The 20,239-nt window shown below is 40.6% G+C and overlaps 1 protein-coding gene across 2 annotated transcripts in view; it reads left to right on the top strand.

Annotated features, from left to right (window-relative positions):
* Nucleotides 1-20,239, top strand: part of TNFAIP8 (TNF alpha induced protein 8) — a 64,925-nt gene that overhangs the window by 32,257 nt on the left and 12,429 nt on the right. Inside the window, exon 1 of one of the 2 annotated variants that reach the window (XM_035310539.1) lies at nt 11,488-11,792. The exons of the other annotated variant lie outside the window; for it this stretch is intronic. Within the exon in view, the coding sequence (XP_035166430.1) occupies nt 11,762-11,792 (31 nt within the window). The 5' untranslated portion in view covers nt 11,488-11,761. Of the gene's footprint in view, nt 1-11,487; nt 11,793-20,239 lie in introns of those variants that run through there. 2 annotated transcript variants of the gene reach the window in all.

Genomic DNA, 20,239 nt, shown 5'->3' with positions numbered 1-20,239 from the left:
TCTTTTTTGAAACTCAATACTTGAAATAGTTTGTGAAGGTCTTGGAATAACCCTGTGAAGTGGTATTCAGTTTGGCCAAGCCCCAGAGTACAAACTTGGTTATTTTTACTGTCAAAGCATTCTGAGAGCTGAAGTATGAATTTCCTGTGAAGTAGATAAAATACTTCAAGGGTTTGACATACTTTACTAAACAAATGCATTTGGACTCCAGCAAGAATTCCTGAGCTTTTTAAATCTGGAATTTGTGGCAATCAATCATAACCCAGTCCTGAGTTTTTAGTGTAGTGCTAACCTGTTATTCAGAGTTTACACCTGAAATTTGCCTGCAGTGCTTACTAACATTGGTCTGTTTAATGTAGGGAAAAATGAGCAAAATATATGTTTTCAGTCGTCATAATTAGCTTAGAAATTATCAAAGCCCTTATTTTGTGAGAGGAATGCCTACTTTGAGCTGTAAATCAGGATTTACAGCTTATGGACATAGATACTTAAAGTTTTAAAAAAAAGAATCAAAGAGTTGTTTTAGGTTAATATTGTCCTATCCAAGCAATAAATAGGAAAGGTTAGCTACAACTGGAACCTTCCTTATGTGGACGCCATTTGCATATGCTGGAATGGTAGGACAGAAAGGAAGAAGATGATGATTATGCTTTATTAGACTGTCACTCGGACATGGACCAGCCTGCAGTGCTGATCTCCTAAGTGTGATTTAGTTTTGAAAGTGTCACCATAGCCCATGATAAGCAAGTGCTGAAAATTTTTCATCTAAGGCTGCTGTAAATAATGATTTTTTATTTTTTTATTTTTAAATGGAGGTATTGGGAACTGATTTTTTTCAGTTATTGTTCAGCATATTCGTAATTAATGACTTCCCCAAAGAAATCCAGTTCTTGCAAGTACTTTTCCAAATTCCTAATGTGGCTTCAGTCTAAGCTTTAGGCAAATAGTAAACTGATTTAAAACCTATTTGGAACATGCAGAAATCAATATGGTTCTCTGAACAAACACCACATAATTAGGTACATCTGGATCGTGAATGTAAACTATAGCTAAACTGAATTTTTTTAAAGGCAAACTCTGCTTAGGTTTAATATCCATTTAATTCCCTCTTTTAATCTATTTTAATTAAATTTGAACTAAAAAGATATTATTCTCTTAGCTTGATATTCTTTAGTTTTGTTTGATTTGAAATTTTATCTAGATAAAATTTTATTTGATATGCAATTGGAGTTTTCACAGTTTGCATGATTAACGACTGGCGTCTGAAAGAAAAAGGACATAGTTTGATTATTACGTATTAGCAAAACACTTGGATCATTCACTTGGAACTGGAACACAGCCGTTGCAAACAGAGACATGTGTTTTCCCATATGTATGAGGCTTTTATGTGAATAAAAACTTTCAATTTCTAAGCTAATATCCAATTTTCTATTCTGTCAGCATCACTGCAATACCTTTTCAAAAAGAAAAACGTGCCATATTAGCCATAAACACCAGAAGCACTGTTTAAATCACGCTATATTTAACACTACTTCAGGCACTCTGTTTTCAAGCTCTCTTTGACTTTTGGCTCTGTAATATTAGATCTTATGGTTTTAATTAAAATAACCCTTTTTAATTACAAGCGTTCCAGCACTGTGTTTTGATGCATAAGTATCTGGCAATACCTCTTGTCTTTTGTCTTGCTGAGAGCAGATCTGGGGTAAGTATCTCTTCTCATGGTTTGTGGTGACATTGTTGGTCTCTGCATAGCATATTGATTCTCTGGTAATCTAGGGAATCTGAGACACTTTTGTGTGTTTTATATTTCTGATGCAGAGGTTTTCCATGACAGCATGTTTGGCATTCTTTCACTCAGATTTCCTCTTACACCTTTCTTTCAGAAAGAAAGTCAGCGGTGTCACGTACTAACACAAATATTCTGTAAGAATCTAATCATGAGCTACTTCTGGGAAGCTTATTTTTCTGTGTGATAAAAGTCTTGAAGCTAACCCAGATCTGCCGTCCCCTTGACCAGACTGGAGGAGGATTGCACTTCTTCCCTGTGATCCTGTGGGTCTCCTCATTGCTGTCTCATTCTTTTCGATGCTGCCTTTTGCTTGGAATAGCTGCATTGGCAGTAGCGATCTTCACATGCTCTTTGTAAAGGAAAAATTAGATTTGTGAGATCTGGAGAAACGGTGATATAAACCTGCACCACTATTGCAGTCCTTGGCGCAAGGCCTTCAAAAGACAGCTGGCTAGCCTCGACTCTCTGTCTTTGACTACTGTCACGTCCTCTGTGACCTTCTGAACATTTACCAAACTGATTATTGCCTTTCTGTGGACAGCGACCAAGTCATTAAATATTATTCAGCATGTTTGCTTTAGACAAATTGATACTTTCTGCACGGAAACCTTGTCTTCAGCAGGTGGTAACTGCTGGGTACCTCGGCGCCTGTCAGCAGCGCAGGGTTTCTGCATGGCTGCAGCAAAGCCGATGCATCGTTACCCATTTTGTGCAACGTGACACTTGCAGCCAAGGCGACAGAAATACTTCAGAGTTCCGATCTCAGAAGTTTGTGGGTTGGTGAGGTCTGGGAGGTTAAAAGGCACGCCTGCAAAATCCTGTGGTGCTGCAGCAGGCACTGACCAGGCTCGCCGGGACAGCTGTGGTTGGAGGCCAGGTGGAGACATGTCCCCAGCTCCTCACGACAGAGCCCGAGTAGAGGCAGCGGCACTTCAAAAGCAGCTGTTGTAACCAGTTGGGAACTGGACATCTCAGACGGCATGTTTGTAACAGGGGCTCACGTTTGGAAGATATGCACTGCGGAGACATCTCTGCCGTGTGTGAGGTGGTTACTTCTCTGCTGTCTTCTCAGGCCGTCAGCACTGAACATACAGAGACAGAGTTGTGGGTATTGCGCAGGTGGACGTGGTGCACTGTGCAGGGGAGACTACTAGGGCTTTCAAGTTTCATAACAAGTCTCTGTGTAATACTAGTCCAGCGTGTTCATTTTCATGTGGCCTTTTGTGCATATCCCCTCTGACCCTCTTGCTGCCCCTTTTCCTGTCCGGGGCAGAACAGCTGAGGTGGGGAGCCTCTGGAAGGTGAGTTTTACTGCATCCACATGGAAGCCAGCGTCTGTGTTACCTGCTGCTTCCCGGCACTGCCTTTCTTCCTGTCCCTAACTCAGTGGTCATGTTTTCAGTCCATTTGTCACCTTATACCTCTGCTTGCTCTGTCCTTGTGCGGGCCACAAACCAGGCCTTCAGACATACTTTTGCACAGCTTACTCTGTGATGAAGCCCTGGGCTTTGCTTGCTTTGCCTGAAAGATGCACCAGCAGTCAGGAGCGGGTTCATTTGGCACTAGGTTTGGAAACAAGAGGATGGAAAGACCTCAAGAAACCACTGGCAGGAATGGAGAAGGGATACTGAGGAAGAGGGCATAGAAGTAGACAAGAAGGAAAGCAAAGGGGTAGCAGAGAAGAACAGCGCGAAGTACTGGATACCAGGCATAATAAAGAAGCCATCACTTGGTGATGCTTGGGGCCGGACTTTTTATAATTTGTTAACCACATGATAGAAACGTACACCAGAGGATCCTCTTGTGGGTCTGCCCAGTAGGTGGAAGTATTGTGAGTGTCTCAACAAGTGGCACCAGCATTATCATGAGAATTGGTCTGAGGTCCGTTGTGCCAAGGGAAGCACGGGCTTAACGATAAGGAATAATGCAGTGAGGATCAGGCCAAAATATTTGGTATACACCCTTTTCATGTTTGGCATGTGGATTCCACCTCCTAATGCTTTGGTTTATTTTGTCACTCTAACTTTCCGTGGACTGAGTTTGCCTAACATGAAACCGGTAGCCTAGTATGTGGTTTATGTGCATGAAGATGAGTTGTTTAAAAATTCTGCACCATAGATAGCTGAGATGTTAGAATTGTGCTGTTACATGAAAACACTGAATGCATGCTGTATGCTGAAAACAGCATTTCTGACAGCAAGCAAGACCTAATCACTGTCTGGATTATCTTGATGTATCTGTGTTTTATGATAGAAGATAATAAAACAGAAATCAGGAGTAAAGTCTGGCTAAAGCAACAACAGATGGGTTATTGTATCTAGTCCTTTCACTTACAGAACTATATAAACAGTGCTATTAAAATTGCATTGCTAAACAAAAGCCCTCTTTTTAATGTAGAATAATATTAAAACACAAATTAGCAAGATTGCATAAGAGCTGGAGTTTGTTTTTGCTGCACTCTTGCCAGACAGAGCATATTGCATTCTGTTTTGCAATAATAGAAGTAACACAACTGCAGATGTTATTGCTCTACCTCTCGGTTAGGTAATAAATTTAAAATAGCTTCTTGGTTTGCTAATTTGAATGTCTGTGCATAACTGTTTAAGTGCAGAACTGAAAGCAGAACAAGTTGCAAGAAAACTGACACTTTAATTTTTCTCTGTAACTCCATGCCCCTCTCCCCACACCTTTCCTTACCCTATGCCTTTTAAGAAATGCTTTTTGCTGCCAGAAAACACACTCACAAAATACTTGTGCTGTTGGCTACTTCAATTGAGCTTTCTGGCACAGCCTCTCAGTTATTTGACCTCTTCTGTGAAGGGTTGATGTAGAAAATAAAAACAAACAATGCAAATAAAGCAGTTACTAATAACTGGTGATAATATTCCCTTTGTTTCTAAGTTCAACAGAAGTGTCACAAACAGCATTTAGTAGAGGATTAACAGTTTTTATCTATTTATAAATTAAATCTCCATGTTGATGGCTGTTGCTCTGTTGAGCTGTTGCTTAAAAATCTCCCTGGAAATGTTCTGTGCAGGACTGTTTTTAATATTGTAGGAGTAGAGTTCTTTTTTAGGTATTTGGAAGAAACATATGATTCTTCCAATGAAATCCAAGGTCTTTATTACTGAACCTTGGGAAAACAAATATGCAAGACAGCAAAGTTTTATGAGATTGAATGCTAATGAAATAAACAGTGGAACTGCACACAGAAGGCATTATGCATGCTTTCAATTAAAATACTGATATGCTGGTATATTTTTAATCCTATTAAATATTTTTACTGTCTGAGTTTTCTTTCGTGATAGTTCTACAAAAAAAGAAACCTACATTTTTATCTATATTCCAAGAAGATTCTTCTGAATTATTATCTAGCAGTTAATAAATGGTTTCTGCAGAAATGAATCCAGGTGCCTTTTACTTTCTAGCTACACACGTGCATTAACTGCATAAAGATAGGTGGGAAGAGTTTGTAAGCCTGTGAAAGGGAAGCTAATTTGTCACTCAGCTGTCTCTTCAGTTCATTACATTTATGTTTTTATACTTTACAAATGATACCATGTAATGTCTCCTTCTTTCTCATGTTCCAGAAATAATCTGGCTAGTGCACAGGTGTTTTGTTTTCTGCTGGCCTATTGAAGAAAAAAAGTATAAAGAAAGAAATGAAAAATAACACAGATTCTGCATTTCAGATAGTGTTTGATTTTGCAACCAGATTTTTCTCTGGTTATTCTGGTTGTCTTGTAGCAGTCTGCTCCTGATCCCTTGTTGTGTCTTGAAACGTGCTGGAGATTTGAAACTAGGGCAGCAGTCAAAGAATTTGCATATACAGCTTTCTCTAGTCCACTGTTTCATGAAATCATCACGTGATAGAAACTTGTTTCTGCACACACTTGGATCATAAGCCATTGTGTAGATGGTTTGCTATTGATCATAGCTGCTCTGTGCTTAACGCGTGATGGCTATCTACTCATGGAGAGGCAGTACCTAATTACATACAGACCGATCTCTTCACCATGTATGTGTTGAATACTCAGGCACCAGCCAGGCTTCAGGCAGGCTAGACATTAAGGTTCCTGCTCAGTCCTGTTTTGCAGAACCTGAGTTACTCAGGGAAGACAGGCTCGGATTGTTTCACCTTCGATTTTTTAGCCATGTTCTTTGCAAGAACCTGAAAACAATCTGTTAATAAGGTCTGTCTCAATTTAATGAAGGAGAGGCTGAAGGAAGTGTTTTGTACCTATAACAAGACCATGGATAATTAAAAATGGCTCCAGGTTGTTTCTGAAGCAAGTTGCCCATGTATGTGCTGCTGGTGCCAGATATTGGTCAGAGTGAGGACTGGACAGCTCTGACACAAAGTGTGAGCTGAGAAGCTGCTGCTTCCAACACGGGGAGCAGGGCAGGATGGCCCAAGCTAAAGGAGACATGGTCAAACCCTAGTGTGGGGACAGATGTCCGCTGCCTCCTATATGTACCAGTGTTAATTTGTCTGTGATAGCAAAAACACACAAGAGAGGACCTATGTAGGGAGCGAGGATGAAGATACCAGTTAATTCTTTCTGCACAGCCTGCGTGAAGTTTGCAGGAAAAGGTCTCACAAGGCTATGACTGAACTTGTGTCCATCATGTCCATGTGTGTCAGCATACAGGTGATGGATGCCCTTGTGCATCACTGCTGATGTCCATGTGCACCATTGTGCCCAGGTGCTGCCACATGCAGCAGCATTCAGGTGATGCCTGTGTGCGACGGTGCTCAGGTGATGTCTGTACGTGGCAGCAACAGGTGAGAGCTGCACCCTTTGGCCCCTGGGAGGATGCATGGTGGGTTCATTTCTGCAGGAGAGGAGTAGGAGGAGTTGCTGGGAGAGGCAGAAGCTTTTCACTGTGTGCTGCAAGAGCTCAGGGCTTGGTAGAGATGCCAAAAATCTTGTCTGCCAGTCTGCAGTATCAGGGAAGAGCTAAAAAAACAAACAAAAACAAAAACAAACAAAAAAAAATTACCCTTTTGAAAATTTTTGCATCTTGAAATTCAGTTCAATTATTGTCTGCCTGTCCGGGAAAAAAAACTAGTAAAAGGTACAGGAAAGGACCAAGGAAAGGAGCAAGTCAAGTGTCTGCTTGTTGTCTTTGACTGCTTACCCAGTCAGTAACTTCTATAAAAACATCTTCCTGGTAAAACCTACAAGTTAACATGGAGATACTTGCAGAAAAGATAGCTATAGTTAATTTCCTAATTGTGTCTCACTGTGGCTTCCAGTCTTCTGAGTGTAACTGTTAGTTCTTCTTTTTCCATTAAATACTGACTTGTACCTTTTATCCGAGATACTGCATAAACGTGTTGTTACTGTTTTGATAGGGCAGCATGTCTGGGTATTCCAGAAGTGTTTGCATACCAGATCTGCCGAACTTATTTCAGTTTGGGAAACAGTATTTGAGAGCTGGTGAAACACATTCACAGTGATGGATGTACCACACAGTTTCTCATGATTTCAAAAAGATGGGCTACTTCAGGGCAGTATCCATGTTCTGCTTGTCCTGCATGAAAAGCTGTGTTACACGCCTGTACTCCACTCCCCTGGACTAGTACCAGAAGGTAAAAATCGGTCACCCAGAAACCTTTGTATCAGAAATAGGTATGACTTGTTGGGGCTACAGGAGGGAGGTGGTTCTGGGGCAAGCTTCCTTTCATATTACTGCATGATTGCTAAACTGCGCCGTTTCTATAATCCCTCGGTTACACGTTTAAGTATGGCACCTTTGAGTTTACACAGAGAAAACAGCTGTTTGAAAAGTCTTGTTTGTAGTAGTAGTAGTTGGAAAGTTAACACTTTTGTCACTTAACACTATATAGCCCCAGGTGGGACAGTGTAATGCAACACTTTTACTTGGTCATCATACTCCTCACACAACATTCTCATTGACCGCATCCTTGACAATTCATAGGGAAGAAAATCTCAATGGTATGGCTGTTGACACAGCACAAAGAAATACGCCCTGCAGTTTTGTGTGTTGTGACTCTCTCAGGACACTTGTGCACCTCTTCATGTTGTCAAACAGTTGGAGTGAGGGTGGAAGACCCAGCTTTCCTCTGGTTCCATATCAGTTCTGTCACATGGGTTCAATAACTGTGCAGTTATAGCCAGCAAAAGACATGCAGTTGGCTCATAATGAGAAAACGATTTCTGGCTGTAGCAGGGAGTTAAAGTTGGTCATGGATCTTATTTTTAGTTTTTTTGTGTGTGTGTGTTTTTTTTTTTATAGAGGTTTGCAAGCCCTTTAATGTGATTTTCTGGAATAGCAGAAGTTATCACAGACACTGTTAATCACATTAACCAAACAGAGGAAGATTAAAAAAAAATAAATCGATGAATATGTAATGTCTGAAATGGTGCATTACCGCTTCCTTCTCTAGAACTGTTCTATGGCTGTGCGGTTTCTTTTTGCAGTAGGAGATTTATTCTTGCTTCCATAGCAGCTGCCTCTTCTTGAAAGCTTCTTCCTGATACTTTTCACGTAGTAGTGCAGCTTCCTTCTTTTTGTGAACAAAAACATTACAGTCCCTTATGACATTTCAGCATTGAGCTTCAGTATCTTCTTAGCAGTAATTTCAGCACCGGTTTTGGTCTACTATTATTTTTACTATTTATTTTAAATATCTAGAGGAGATGTAATAATATTTGCCACCTGCCTATCTACTAAGAAAATGCTTCTGTCTAAGTGCATTAAGACAAAACATGAACAAGATTTAAGCTCGCATGGGGATGTGCTGCCAAGGCTACCCACCCTCTAACACTGCCTTGTGTATTTCTGTAAATAAGCAAAGGGCTGGCTAGTGCCTGTTCACCGTGCAGTATTATCTGCAGAAATGTCGGCAGTTAGCTTATTCTTTACAAATGAAGGTGTTTTTCTGTTGTTGTTTTAGCAGAGAGTGTGTAAAGGACTGACCACACTTCACTCCATCCCTTTGTCTTTCCCAGCTTTGTGGCTTTTAGACTCTTAACCACTGAAATTTAGAATACAAACTGATTTTGTGTGTGTGCCACAAAATTTTCTTCAGAGAACTCTGGCCTCCCTTCCGAGGTAGTTCCTGGCCAAATGAATGTTTGTTAATGGGTTTTAAGCCCTTCATTTTAGCAAGTAAGTTTGTTTTTCCCCTGAAAATTGTCTGTCCTTTAGTTATATCTCCTGACTCTATTTTTAGAGTTTTTGTCATTCTTTCTTTTGTCCAGACCACTCCATATCACATGCACAGTTTATGATTAAAGAAGGTTTTTTAAGCTTCCAGGCTGTTTACTCATCAGAGGATCCAAAAGTCAGTCTGGATTCTACTTGCAGGTGAGAAGATCCTGTTGTCCCATACCTGGGCATTGTCCACCGGCTCTACTTAATTTTTATCTGCCCTATTTTGTTACTTTTTCAGACACTTTAATAAAGTTTACTGGAGTTCGCTGGTTGCAGACTCTGAAAATGATAATATCCTTATGATCTAGTGCCATTAGAAGTCACGGTTTAATGCAAGATCGGAAGATTACCTACCTAAACTCTTTTAATTCTGGCTGGGGTCTTTTCAGCTGGTGGATGTGTCCTTAAGAAGTGTGCCACCCAAAATGAAAACAAAATCATTTCTAAAGTCTGAATGGAGACCCTGTAGGAGCTGTGAGGAACAGAGAAGGAGGTGCGATCTAGGGAAGAAACGAAAGAAAAATGTAAGTTTTTTTTCATGGTTTTCTCTCTTTTTTATTTTATTTTATTTTTTTTTCCTAAGTGCTCTGAAGTTCCTGAGAGATTTCAGAAATCTAAACTTACAGAACTTGCTCAGTTCAATTGCAAAGCTCATTATCTCTCCGTGCCTGTCCGTCATCTAAAATACTGAAAGACATCTGTTGTGTAAATCTGCTCATGGAAGGCTCTTGATACCAGGCTATTTTCTGGCCTCTTGATCTCTCTTCTCCCTGTAATCAAAGGACCCCAAAGGCTATTGCGGTTCATCTTGGCTTATGCTGTTTCTTCCTGTTCCTCCTCTGTTCTGTGAGGGGGTTTTTGGCTGGTTTCAGTCTACTATCCAGTAATTACCCCAAACCAGTGTTCAGGGAGCAGAATGATGTGGAGGAGTAATCTTTTTTTTTTTTTTTTTTTTTTTTTAATATATATATATATATTTATTTGAAAATATGACTTTTTTAGTTAGTCCAGTGTTGTAATTGCTTTTTCTTCAGTGACCTCATATAGGACAATATTTGTTTTCACTCTCTGTGCTCTGAGGGACGCAACTGCTGTACTTTGCTACATCACAGGAGGCAAAGAGGCCTGCGGAAGAGAGAATAAGAATTGAAGAATAACCTTAGGAGACCCATGGGGTTGTACATTTTGTCAGCAAGAAATTTTCAGCATTGCCAAGTGCCTTTAAAATGAGATCTTCTGTAGGCACAGGTGAAGTACAGTGGAAAAGGCAGTCCTTATCAAGAATAAAATCACTCAAAATAGCGCAAGAAGTGCTCACATGCGGAAGTATTATTTACCCAGGTCCACACAGCAAATGGGCCATGGCTAGAGAGTTCATACCATCCATCCTGACTATGTGTTGTACTTGCGAAACCATCCCTCCCTCCTACTTACAATGTTCCCATAAACTTTAATGAATACATCTGAACGTTACAAAAATGAAGTGCTTAATTTTTTTAACTGTTATTTTTGAATGTGCCGCAATTTTGTGTGGCTTACAGCTTTCTGATTTCATCTTGAAGTATGCTTTATTTCTTCTTGATGAGGCTCCAGGAACATGCACACTCATTGTTCATTGCATTGCTTTCACCAAGACCCTTGCAGCCCTACAGAGGTGTGCGTTGAGCCCTGTTTCCTGGAGGTGGGAGGGAATGCTGTCCCCACATAAAGCTGGCTCTGCTTCAGAGCTGGCCGTGCAGTTGGGGCTGTTCTGGAAAGAAGTATGCCTCTGCTGTGGTCTGAGCAATAGCCTCTCTGCTCTGCTTTTGCCCTGTTGGCTGCACTAAAAATAAATTAAATGAATAAGTAGGAAAAGATAGTTCCTTCTAACAGTGATTGTACTGTAGACTGTGCCAAAAGGAAAATAGGCTTGCACATAGTTCCCACCGCTTTTGCTGCTGATCCTTTGTGTGACCAGGTGGGGGGTTGCTGCAGGAGACGGCTGCTCCCTTGCTGTGCTGTAGAACAGCATGGAGCAATATTTGAAGATGATGATCTTCACAGGAGTGTGGGCACAAAGAAACCATCAGGTAGCTTCTCCATGGAGCAGAACTGAGTTGAACCTTTTGGGAAGGCTGGCATCAGACACAGTCTAAAAGAAGGGAAAAATTCTTTAGCTTCAGCTTGAGCTGCCTGAACAGGGCTGCTGCTGCTCCTCATCCTCTGAGCGTTTGTGTAGTCATCCTGCTTTAGTCGGCGCAATTACAGATACTACAGAACTCATCCCAGATAGCAGCCGGTGCTGAAATGTACAACTTCAGCTTAAAAAGTAACTGATTTAAATCAGATTTTACTGCCCCAGTTAGCAGATCCCCAGTCTGCTTGCCAGTTGCTGTGATCACACGCCGTTCCTCGCCCAGGGTGTTTTTGGTCTCCTGTGCTTGCTTTCTCATACCCCGCTGGCGAGCTGTAACAAGTAAAACTCCACCCTTTCTAGAGACTGGGGAGAATGAAATGCATAACCGGCAACTGCTGGCAAGGGAAGTGAGAGTTTTGCTGAGGTGCTGCTGCTTTTCCAGACGGCGGCTGGTGTGCCGCTCTGAAAGGGGCGGAATCCTTTCCGAGCAGCTGAGCTGTGATTTGCTGAATTCGCAGACTTTTCCCCTTAAAATCCCAACCCTCTTTTTTTTTTTTCTCTCTCTCTCTTTTCTTTCCCCCGCTTTTTTTTTTTTTTTTTTTCCTTTTTCTGAGAAGTCGACTCGCAGCTCCTCAGGGCGCACCTCGGCTGCCGTGTCTGCCCACAGCACCATGAGCGTGGAGGCGGACGAGTCCAGGGAAGGTAGGGCAACGGCTCCATAGCACCCCCGGGGACGTGTCCTCAGCTGGAGGAAGAGTTTTCTGCTCACTTTTAGGTGCTCAGAGGGGAGGGAGGGTGACTTGGTGTCCTGTGGGTTTCGCTGGGCATGAAATATCCCAGGTGTTGAGCAGCAGGGAGGTCTGGCCGTCCCTGGCCATGGCCTAGCGCGTGGAGCGCTGATCAGTGGGAGAAGCCATGCTTCAAGGCGCTAACAGTCGGGTATCGAAAGAGGAAGGGTTTCTTTGGAGTTGGAAGTGCTGTGTTTTTCAACAGAAGAGGAAGTCGCCTGGGGGAGAAGTGAAAGGTCATTATTTTGGGAATAAGCTCGGCGCTGCTCACTTCCCTGTCAAGAGCGAGCGCGAGGCGCGAGCCGGGCCCGACGGGCTTCGCGCGGCGTTGGTGGCGTGGGCCGGGCAGCGGGCGGTGGGGAGCCAGCGCTGCCAGAGGAGGGGGCGGCTTCCTGACAGGGCCCACGTACAAAGGGACGTTTATTCAGAAGAGGGAGCAGGGCTGTAAGCTGGATTTCTTAGGGCAGGACTGAAGTTTCGTTGCTGTGAGTAGTCCTCAGGGAGGTTCAGAGTTACAGTGATCCAGTGTGGCTCAGAAAATGGAAAAAACAACAACAACAAAAACAACCAACAGGTTAAGAAGCAGCATGACAATCCGAGCATTTTGTTGGTGGTGAAAAGAAGAAATGGTTTGAGTGTTTTAGCTGGCTTTCCCCTCACACTCTTACAACTTCCCCTGCTTCAGGAGTAGCATTACTGTGGACCTCTGCTTCTGCTTAGAGGCATGAGTGTTTTTTTGATGTACAGAAAAGTGCTGGGTCAAACTTTGTGGTAATAATGTCAGTAGAACCTGGTTAATAATGAAGAATTACAAAAATGCCCCCTGTTTTCTTTTCCTTTGTTCTTCTCGTTGATTGAGTGGATGAGCTCAAGACAGAATTTGGTTTTACCCAGGAAGATTCTGGAGGGCTGATTTATTGAAAAGCAGAACTGAAAAAGTATTTCTCCATAGAAACTGTTTGAAAAAGAGAATATGTGAGAAAGAATAGGGCTATGTGAACATTCTCCCTCAGTTTTACAGTAGGAGAGATCAGCATGCATGCCACAGCATGAACCATCCTTTGGTTTACATACAGGAAGCTCCAGACAATTTTACAATGTTGTCTATGTTTGAAATGTAAATTTTCTTTTTAAAATAAATCTTTTTCCTTCTTAGATAACTCAGATTCTTCAGATGCTCTGAAAACATTTGTTTCTTTCTGTGCATATCACTTTGTTTCATTTGATACAATTAGAGATGCCAGGATCCTCATGCTGGAAAAAAAGGATTTGGAGCAGGTGGCTGAGACAGGAAAGAAGGGATAACTTTTTGGTCAGCTATTTTTGGCTGGGAAAATACTTGGGTTTTGCTGCCCTGTGATTTTAATAGAGTGGAAGATAAAAGCAGTGACCGTTATGGGCAGATGAGATACAGATACAACTGAGAGGGTTTTTCAGTCAGTCTGTAAATGTATTCCTGGTAATGCAGTCCCCTCTGTAAAGGAGTAATTGAGAAGATCTGTGAGAAAAGGGGATTTAGTCTGTGTGAATAAAGACCAGGATTAACAGGTGAATTTGTAGAGCTGCAGTTTGTATGTTGCTTTGCCTAGTCTGATTGAACACGGCATGAAAGATCACTGATCATGATACTGAAAAATATAGTCCAGTACTGTGGGTTTGTAATGGTTTGGTGTATGTGGCATAACGTAGGTATTCAGAATCTTTCAGCTATCTCTTTGCTTCATCAAGAATAGAGCTGTGTGCTTTTTGCATAAACAAAATTGATACGTCACAAATTCAAACTCAGTTTGAGGCTCAGGCTTTGAACGCTAAAGGCATATAATCTTTTAAATGGTTTACCAAAGTGGGTGGTTGTTCCTTTAAGTGCAAGACTGAAGGTGTCCCTAAAACATAAGTTCTGATTTGCCCACAAATTACGAGGCTCCGCCAAGACATTAGTAGGTGAAGTTCTGTGACTAGTGCAAGGAATACAGGGTACATTTACATGACTATGAAGTATTTTGTTTGCCAAAGTCTGTACATTTCAAGGCCAAAGCTAGAAATGAAAGCACGGTAGTGAATCTGCTATATGCTAGAGAGTGAAAGGAGGAGAAAAAGTACATGAAAGCAACTATTTTAATGTTGTTTGCAAGCAAAGGGAGAACTTTTTGTTTTTTCTCAAAACACATGGTCAGGTGGTCGATGGCTGCATCACTGGCCAGAGCTAATGAAGGGATATATGAGGAACTCTGAAATTCAGAAATGATCATGGTTACAATGAAACCCCAAAGTTTTGAATTATGAACTCGTGTAGATTTTCCTCTTTTTAAAAAATTATTATATTTTTTATTTTTTACAATTAATCATATAGAGGTATAATCCTTGATCTCCAGCCTAATCTCATTTAAATAGCATGAACTGGGAGTAAGAAATACATTACTGGAATGCAGTCATTACTGCCTTAGATTTTGTACAAATCTGGACTTTTCAGTTTCTGCCTTTGATCTCTGTGTGGTACATATTAGAATGCTAACATGAAACTTTTTTTTTTTTTTTTTTTTTTCCTTCAGTCTCTGCTCAGTAACTTTAGAGCAATCTTCATATTCATCTGTATACCACAATGATGTGGTAAAGTGTGTTGTGTATATATGGCATCAGTCTGTATTACATTTACAGATTCCAGCAACTGTCACGATATAAATAACTTGGGACTTTTTTTGTAGTTGCTTTTCCTGGGGATGAAGCAAAGACTTTGGTAAAGCAATAGTAGAATAAACAGTAGAAAAGTAAAAAAACATTCTATTTCATGGCATAATTTCAACCTGGCGTTGCATGGTGGCAGGTGGCAGGTCACACACCAAGGAAAGTTAACAAATGGTTTCAGGCTGTTGCCTGAGTTAGTTCCTTTCTGTGATCCAAAGGAAATGTGGTTTCACATGAAAACTATGTATCATGAATATTCCTTCTTAAATACATGCAAATGCATTTTAAAGTTACTGTAGTATTAATGGATTCTTTAAAGAATATTTCTTCAATAGAATGAAATAGTGATTTCCATGAAACTTCAGAAAACTTCAGCTTCATTCTACAGGTTTTGTGTTGGATAAGTAGACAACAACAGGAAATACAGTATCTCAAAGAAAAATAACTGCAGATATCAGAGGGAGTGTAATACATAGCCTGTGAAACAATGGATAATGTATTACAAATTCAGAAGCATTGAGAGCCTGCATTGCACCTTTGTCACACTTAAATACCACATTTCGTGGGAGAGAGATCTCTCTGCATTCCTGAAAGTGCTCAGAGCTTTATTAGACACAATTAGCATTTTTTAATCCAAATGAGACTACTGAGGAATGAGCTCACCTGTTTTGTTCCTTTTAGAGAACAGACATGGAGGTTATAACATCACAGTGCACTCTCTGGTTTGTGAAGTAAATACTCCCTCCTGTACGCAGTCATGGATTTGCTTTGACATTTCGCACTGAGCTCTCACTGAAAGTCTTCCAGGGCAGAATCTTCATTTAAGTAACAAACTCTCTGCTGCTCCTATGGGGCACTTACTGCACCCAGAGCACCCTTGGCAGTCTGCCGAGCAGGATTCTGCATCCCACGATCTCCACAGCCAGTGCTTGTTACGTTTTTTTCTGCTTTTGTTATGGTGAATGGGGAAGTCCAAACTGTGCGAGTAAAATGTTACCCGTACTTAAATGTGACATGTACCAGATGACAGCAGCCCCATTTCATGTCAAAATTTGAAGCTACAGTCTGTTTCTGGTCATAATTAGAATAAATGAAATGAAAAATGTAAGTTTAAGCAGAAATTGAATTTCTCTCTTTTCTTTGAATCCAAATCAGAGTGGTTTTGTGTGATTTGTGGTAGCTTTGGCAGCTCCCAAAGTCAGAGATCATCTCCTTCCTTTTTGTAGAGCTCAATTTTCTGTACAAAGCCACAGAGAAGCAGCACAAATAACTAGTACTAAACCCCATGTATTAAATTCAAGTTCTGCCCCCTCCAGACTATGAAATGTGGGCTTGCTCTGTTTTGCTTACTCGTTGTCTACTTTCCATTGTCATAACAAAAATCTCCGTAAAATGTTATGGCTGTTGAAAGAGGAGCTTTTTGTTGAGAGCAGTCTGAAAATTTCAGACTACTGGCCCCAGTGGATGTGTCCGAGATCTAGATTAGTCAGTTGAAGACTTTTTATTGCATAGATAGCATCCCTGCTGCAGATGAAGAGATTTAAGAGATTAGTGGCATCATAAATGTCGTTTACACAGTTCTGTGAGTTAGAGCAATGCTTAACAATGTGGCATTTCATGTAATCCTTCCTGTAGGTTATTAGAATTCAAGAGTAATAGGAGAAGCTAAAGGCAAAATATTTAATGTTAATATGGGAAAGATAGAAAAGGAAAAAAAAAAATCTGAAAAAGAAAGAATAATTACCAAGTGGCATTGTAGTACTGGACCACAAACATACTGGGGAAAACATTGCCAAAGATGCAGGTAGTGGGGGTGGAAGTAAAAGCAAGAATTATCGCCTTAATGAAGAAGGAACAATGGGACATTGGGAGGAAATAAGATCAGGGTAACCAGGCAAGTCAAAACCGTTAGAATTTTTAATACAGTTGGGAGGTTTGTTCATTTAATGAAGCAGAATACAAAGAACTCGATAAAGGGATTTGAGGAGGGAGATACAACTTCTCTGGTTTGTAATACAGCTGCTGCAGCTACATCTTGATGTAGGCACTTGCAGCTCTCAGTCAGAGCACTGGCTTAGAGCTGTTAAGGAGCTCAGCATGTCTCCCCTCAAAAACTGAAAGAACGTCTGATTGTGTTGCCCTGGCCGAGTCAGGGTAATACCTATCTGTGAATGGATTAGATGGCAGCTCCCATCGCCTCTTCTACAGGCGTAACATGTGATGTGCTTGAACCAGTGTTTTTCGCTTGTCTCACATTTGGAGTCCATACCCAGCAGCTGTCTGCTGCTGAACACTTTGCTCTTCTTCATACCCCACATACTTTGCAACCTCTTCCTTGTGCAGCAGGGGCAGATGAGGAAGCGAGGCAGTAATCTGAGCAGAGGCCGGGGGATAAGCACTAGCTGTAGCTGGTAGGCTCCTTCGGGGAAGCACTGGAGCTCTAAACTGGTTAATCATTTAGCTGCAGTTGTTGGGTTGAATGCTACATTGCTTTGAGAAAATTCCATTAAGATAATTACGTTTATGCAATCAAATCTTTTAATCCGTAGTGAACTGCAGGACCTAAGTGTTTAATTGTGAGTAAGATACAGTCCCACAAAGAGAGGCAGGCATTGACAGAGAGCTACAGACTAACGTCAGCTGTGGGGAGCTCTTGGAGGTCATCAGGCAAGACCCCCACTCAGTGCAGAGGCAGCTTTGGAGCAGCATCCAAATTCAGAGTTAGCTGAAGTTGCTAAGGCTTTATCCATTCAAATCATTAGTGTCATCAAGAATGGTGCTCCCACAGCTCCTCTAGGAACATACGCCAGCACTGCACCTCTCACTCTTGCTGTGAAGAATTGTTACCTTGCATCTAGCGAGAACTGCCCTTGCTGCAGCACACCCGCTCTCCCTCGCTCTTTTGCTGTGCCAGTCAAAGAGGAACCTGGCTCGTTTTTCTCTACAGCCCTTCAGTAACAAGCTGGGTGTACCAGTTAGGTCTCCCGTTAGTCAGGTTCACCAGTTAGTTATCCTGTTGGACAGGTGTACCAGTTAGGTTTCCTGTTAGCCTCTTCAGGCTGAGCAAACCCAGCTCTCTCAGCCGCTCCTCTGTATTGTATGCTCCAGCTCCCTCAGCATTTTGGTGGCTCTCATGGACTTGCTTCAGTTTGACAGTTCCTTTGGCAGAGATGTGAGGGAGCCCAAAACTGGGCACAACGCCTCACAGACAGGATGATGATATTTTGTATCATTCTGACTTTTTTTTTTTTTTTTTTTTTTCCATGTTACTGAGTTGGGTGTTGTACCTTGCACCTACATTTGGAAAGGCTGTATTCCTTAACAGTATTATTTCCAAGTATGCGAGCTGGCTAAAGGAATGGCTTCTAAGAATACTCAGTGTTTTGTAATACATGCGCCAGTGATGGCATAAGGCAAATGTGATACTCAGATACCAATAGCCATTTGTTTCCCTTATTCAAAAGCACACATCATTCCTTTCATCGGTAACTATAATTTGGACAAATCTTCTGTTAAATGTGACAGTTTCATAAGGTTTTGTAAATACTACTTATTGAGAAACAAATTGCTTTTTTTCTTTCTTTCTTTTTTTTTTTTTTTTTTCCTCCAAACATTTAGAATCTCTATAAACATAAAACAAATGAAGACTGTATTATTCCAGGTGTTATCCAGGTGTTATCTCAGCCTTCTGGACTGATTTTTTTAACAGTAATATTACAATCTGCAGTAAGTGGAGAGCATTTCATAAAGTTATGAAGAATACTAAATAATTTCTACGCTGCTTTTTGAAAAAACACTTCTGTTTTTCCATACATCACATTCAATAGAAGTAGGAGGCTAAAAATAATCTTGTCTATTTGGAAATTGTTTTGAAATCTGTTTTCATCTTCAAGGAATAATTTTTCACATTTATTCATTGGGTTGATACTTCATAGGTCCAATACTACCTAGTAGAAGTACTTTTGGTTGGTAGGAAAAGGTGCTGTGTATGTCTTTGTAAGAAACTTGCTTAAACTTACTGTACCCGCATTAATAAATAGCTCCAATCTGAAAGTCAGTTTTATATATACTGATATTAATATATATATATATATTAGAGTGGAAATATAAAAATTACACATTTTCACATTTTATCTGTCTGTGCCACTTGATTTGCTGAGTTTATTTATTTATTTGTTATGTATACAGTTTTTCTTTTGTGGACACATTTCCATAATGACTACTGAACAAAACATTGTGTGATTAGTGATACACATGTGACTATAAGCAAATTGGTTCCTTGTAACCACAGTGTCAGCAAAAGCAGAAGCCTTAAACTTGGTCTTAGCTGGGCACAATCTTGTTTTGGGTGAGGATGGCAGAAAATGAGAATCCTATCCTTTAAGAGTTTTATTCTACATTTGCCATTTTCTCATAAATTTTACTTTTCTTCATAAGATTCCCTGCCTTGCTTGGGGTTTGTTTTGGTTCAGTTTCTTCAGTTGATTTTCTGCCACAGTTATGTTTCGGTATTGGTCTCTAGTGCCTGACTCTCTAACTGTGGAAAATAGGGAGTGCACACCTCTGCATCTGATGTCAGATTGCATTTGGAGAACTTGGGATCAAAAATCATTGCAGATCTGTTTCAGCAGGAGCAATGCAGAGAGAATTGGATACCTGCTGTAAAAAAAAATATTTGGAAATCTTTTTCCTTACATGTTGCTAAACTCAGCATCAATATTTGTAACTATACAGGTCAATAAAAAACTATCAGCTGGTCTTACTTGCACACCAGTGAGAGAAAGCTACTTTTTGTTTTGACATGGTAATACATAAATGTTGGTGTCTCTGCAGAGTCCTGTTCCTGCTGGCACTTTACAGTGTGAGACAAAATTGCAGTGAAGTGAGAGTTAGTGTTTCATTTACTTGAGAGCATTTGTCCTTGAAAGGTTTGTAGTGTGAAATCCAGGAATGTATCGTAAGACATATTTTAATTAGCTGTGAAGGTAGGTACTTGCAGGTTTCCCTAAGGCATTGGAAGCTGACCTGTGTTTTCAGTAGACCTTTAAGAATGTGGTACCCTCAAGTCTTGATCCCAGAATGTTTACACTGCACTTCATACAGGAATTAGTAAAGCACTGAATCAGTGCGTGCACAGACAAGCTTCCACTTAATTAACTTCATCAAGGAGTATAGGAATAACTTTGGCTTTGAAAAGTGTAGAAAATCTATTGTTTTAAATCTCAAAACTTTCTTGGGATCTGTTTTCGTTTTTACTATGTCTGCTTTAGCAAGTTATTCTACGAAGTCTATAGAAAGAAGAAATTTTTGGTTGAATGTTAGCAAAATGAATAAGTGACACTGGTGAATCTACTGATACACAGGTCTATTTTTTCCCATTTACAAAAGATAAAATGTTTACCTAAGGTAAAAGATTTGTGTTAAAAATATTGACTGAGAAATAATGTCTTAGTCTTTGTATCTTGAGCTACTAATATTTTGAAACAATGAATCATGAGTTTGAGAAGCTGTGAACAGAAACACTGCATCCTTCAGGAAGTGGAAAGAGTGAAGACTATGGCTCTGGTGTCTTCACCAGTCATATGTCTTCACCAAGTTCACAGTCTTGTCCTAAGTACTGTGGACTAGAAATTTGAAAGTCTGTGATGCCAGACATCCAGGATGTATGTTTAAACTAGC

The sequence above is a fragment of the Oxyura jamaicensis genome, chromosome Z (genome assembly GCF_011077185.1).
Source record: "Oxyura jamaicensis isolate SHBP4307 breed ruddy duck chromosome Z, BPBGC_Ojam_1.0, whole genome shotgun sequence".
NCBI classification, from domain to species: domain Eukaryota; kingdom Metazoa; phylum Chordata; class Aves; order Anseriformes; family Anatidae; genus Oxyura; species Oxyura jamaicensis.
This window is presented reverse-complemented; position numbering and strand designations above follow the sequence as displayed.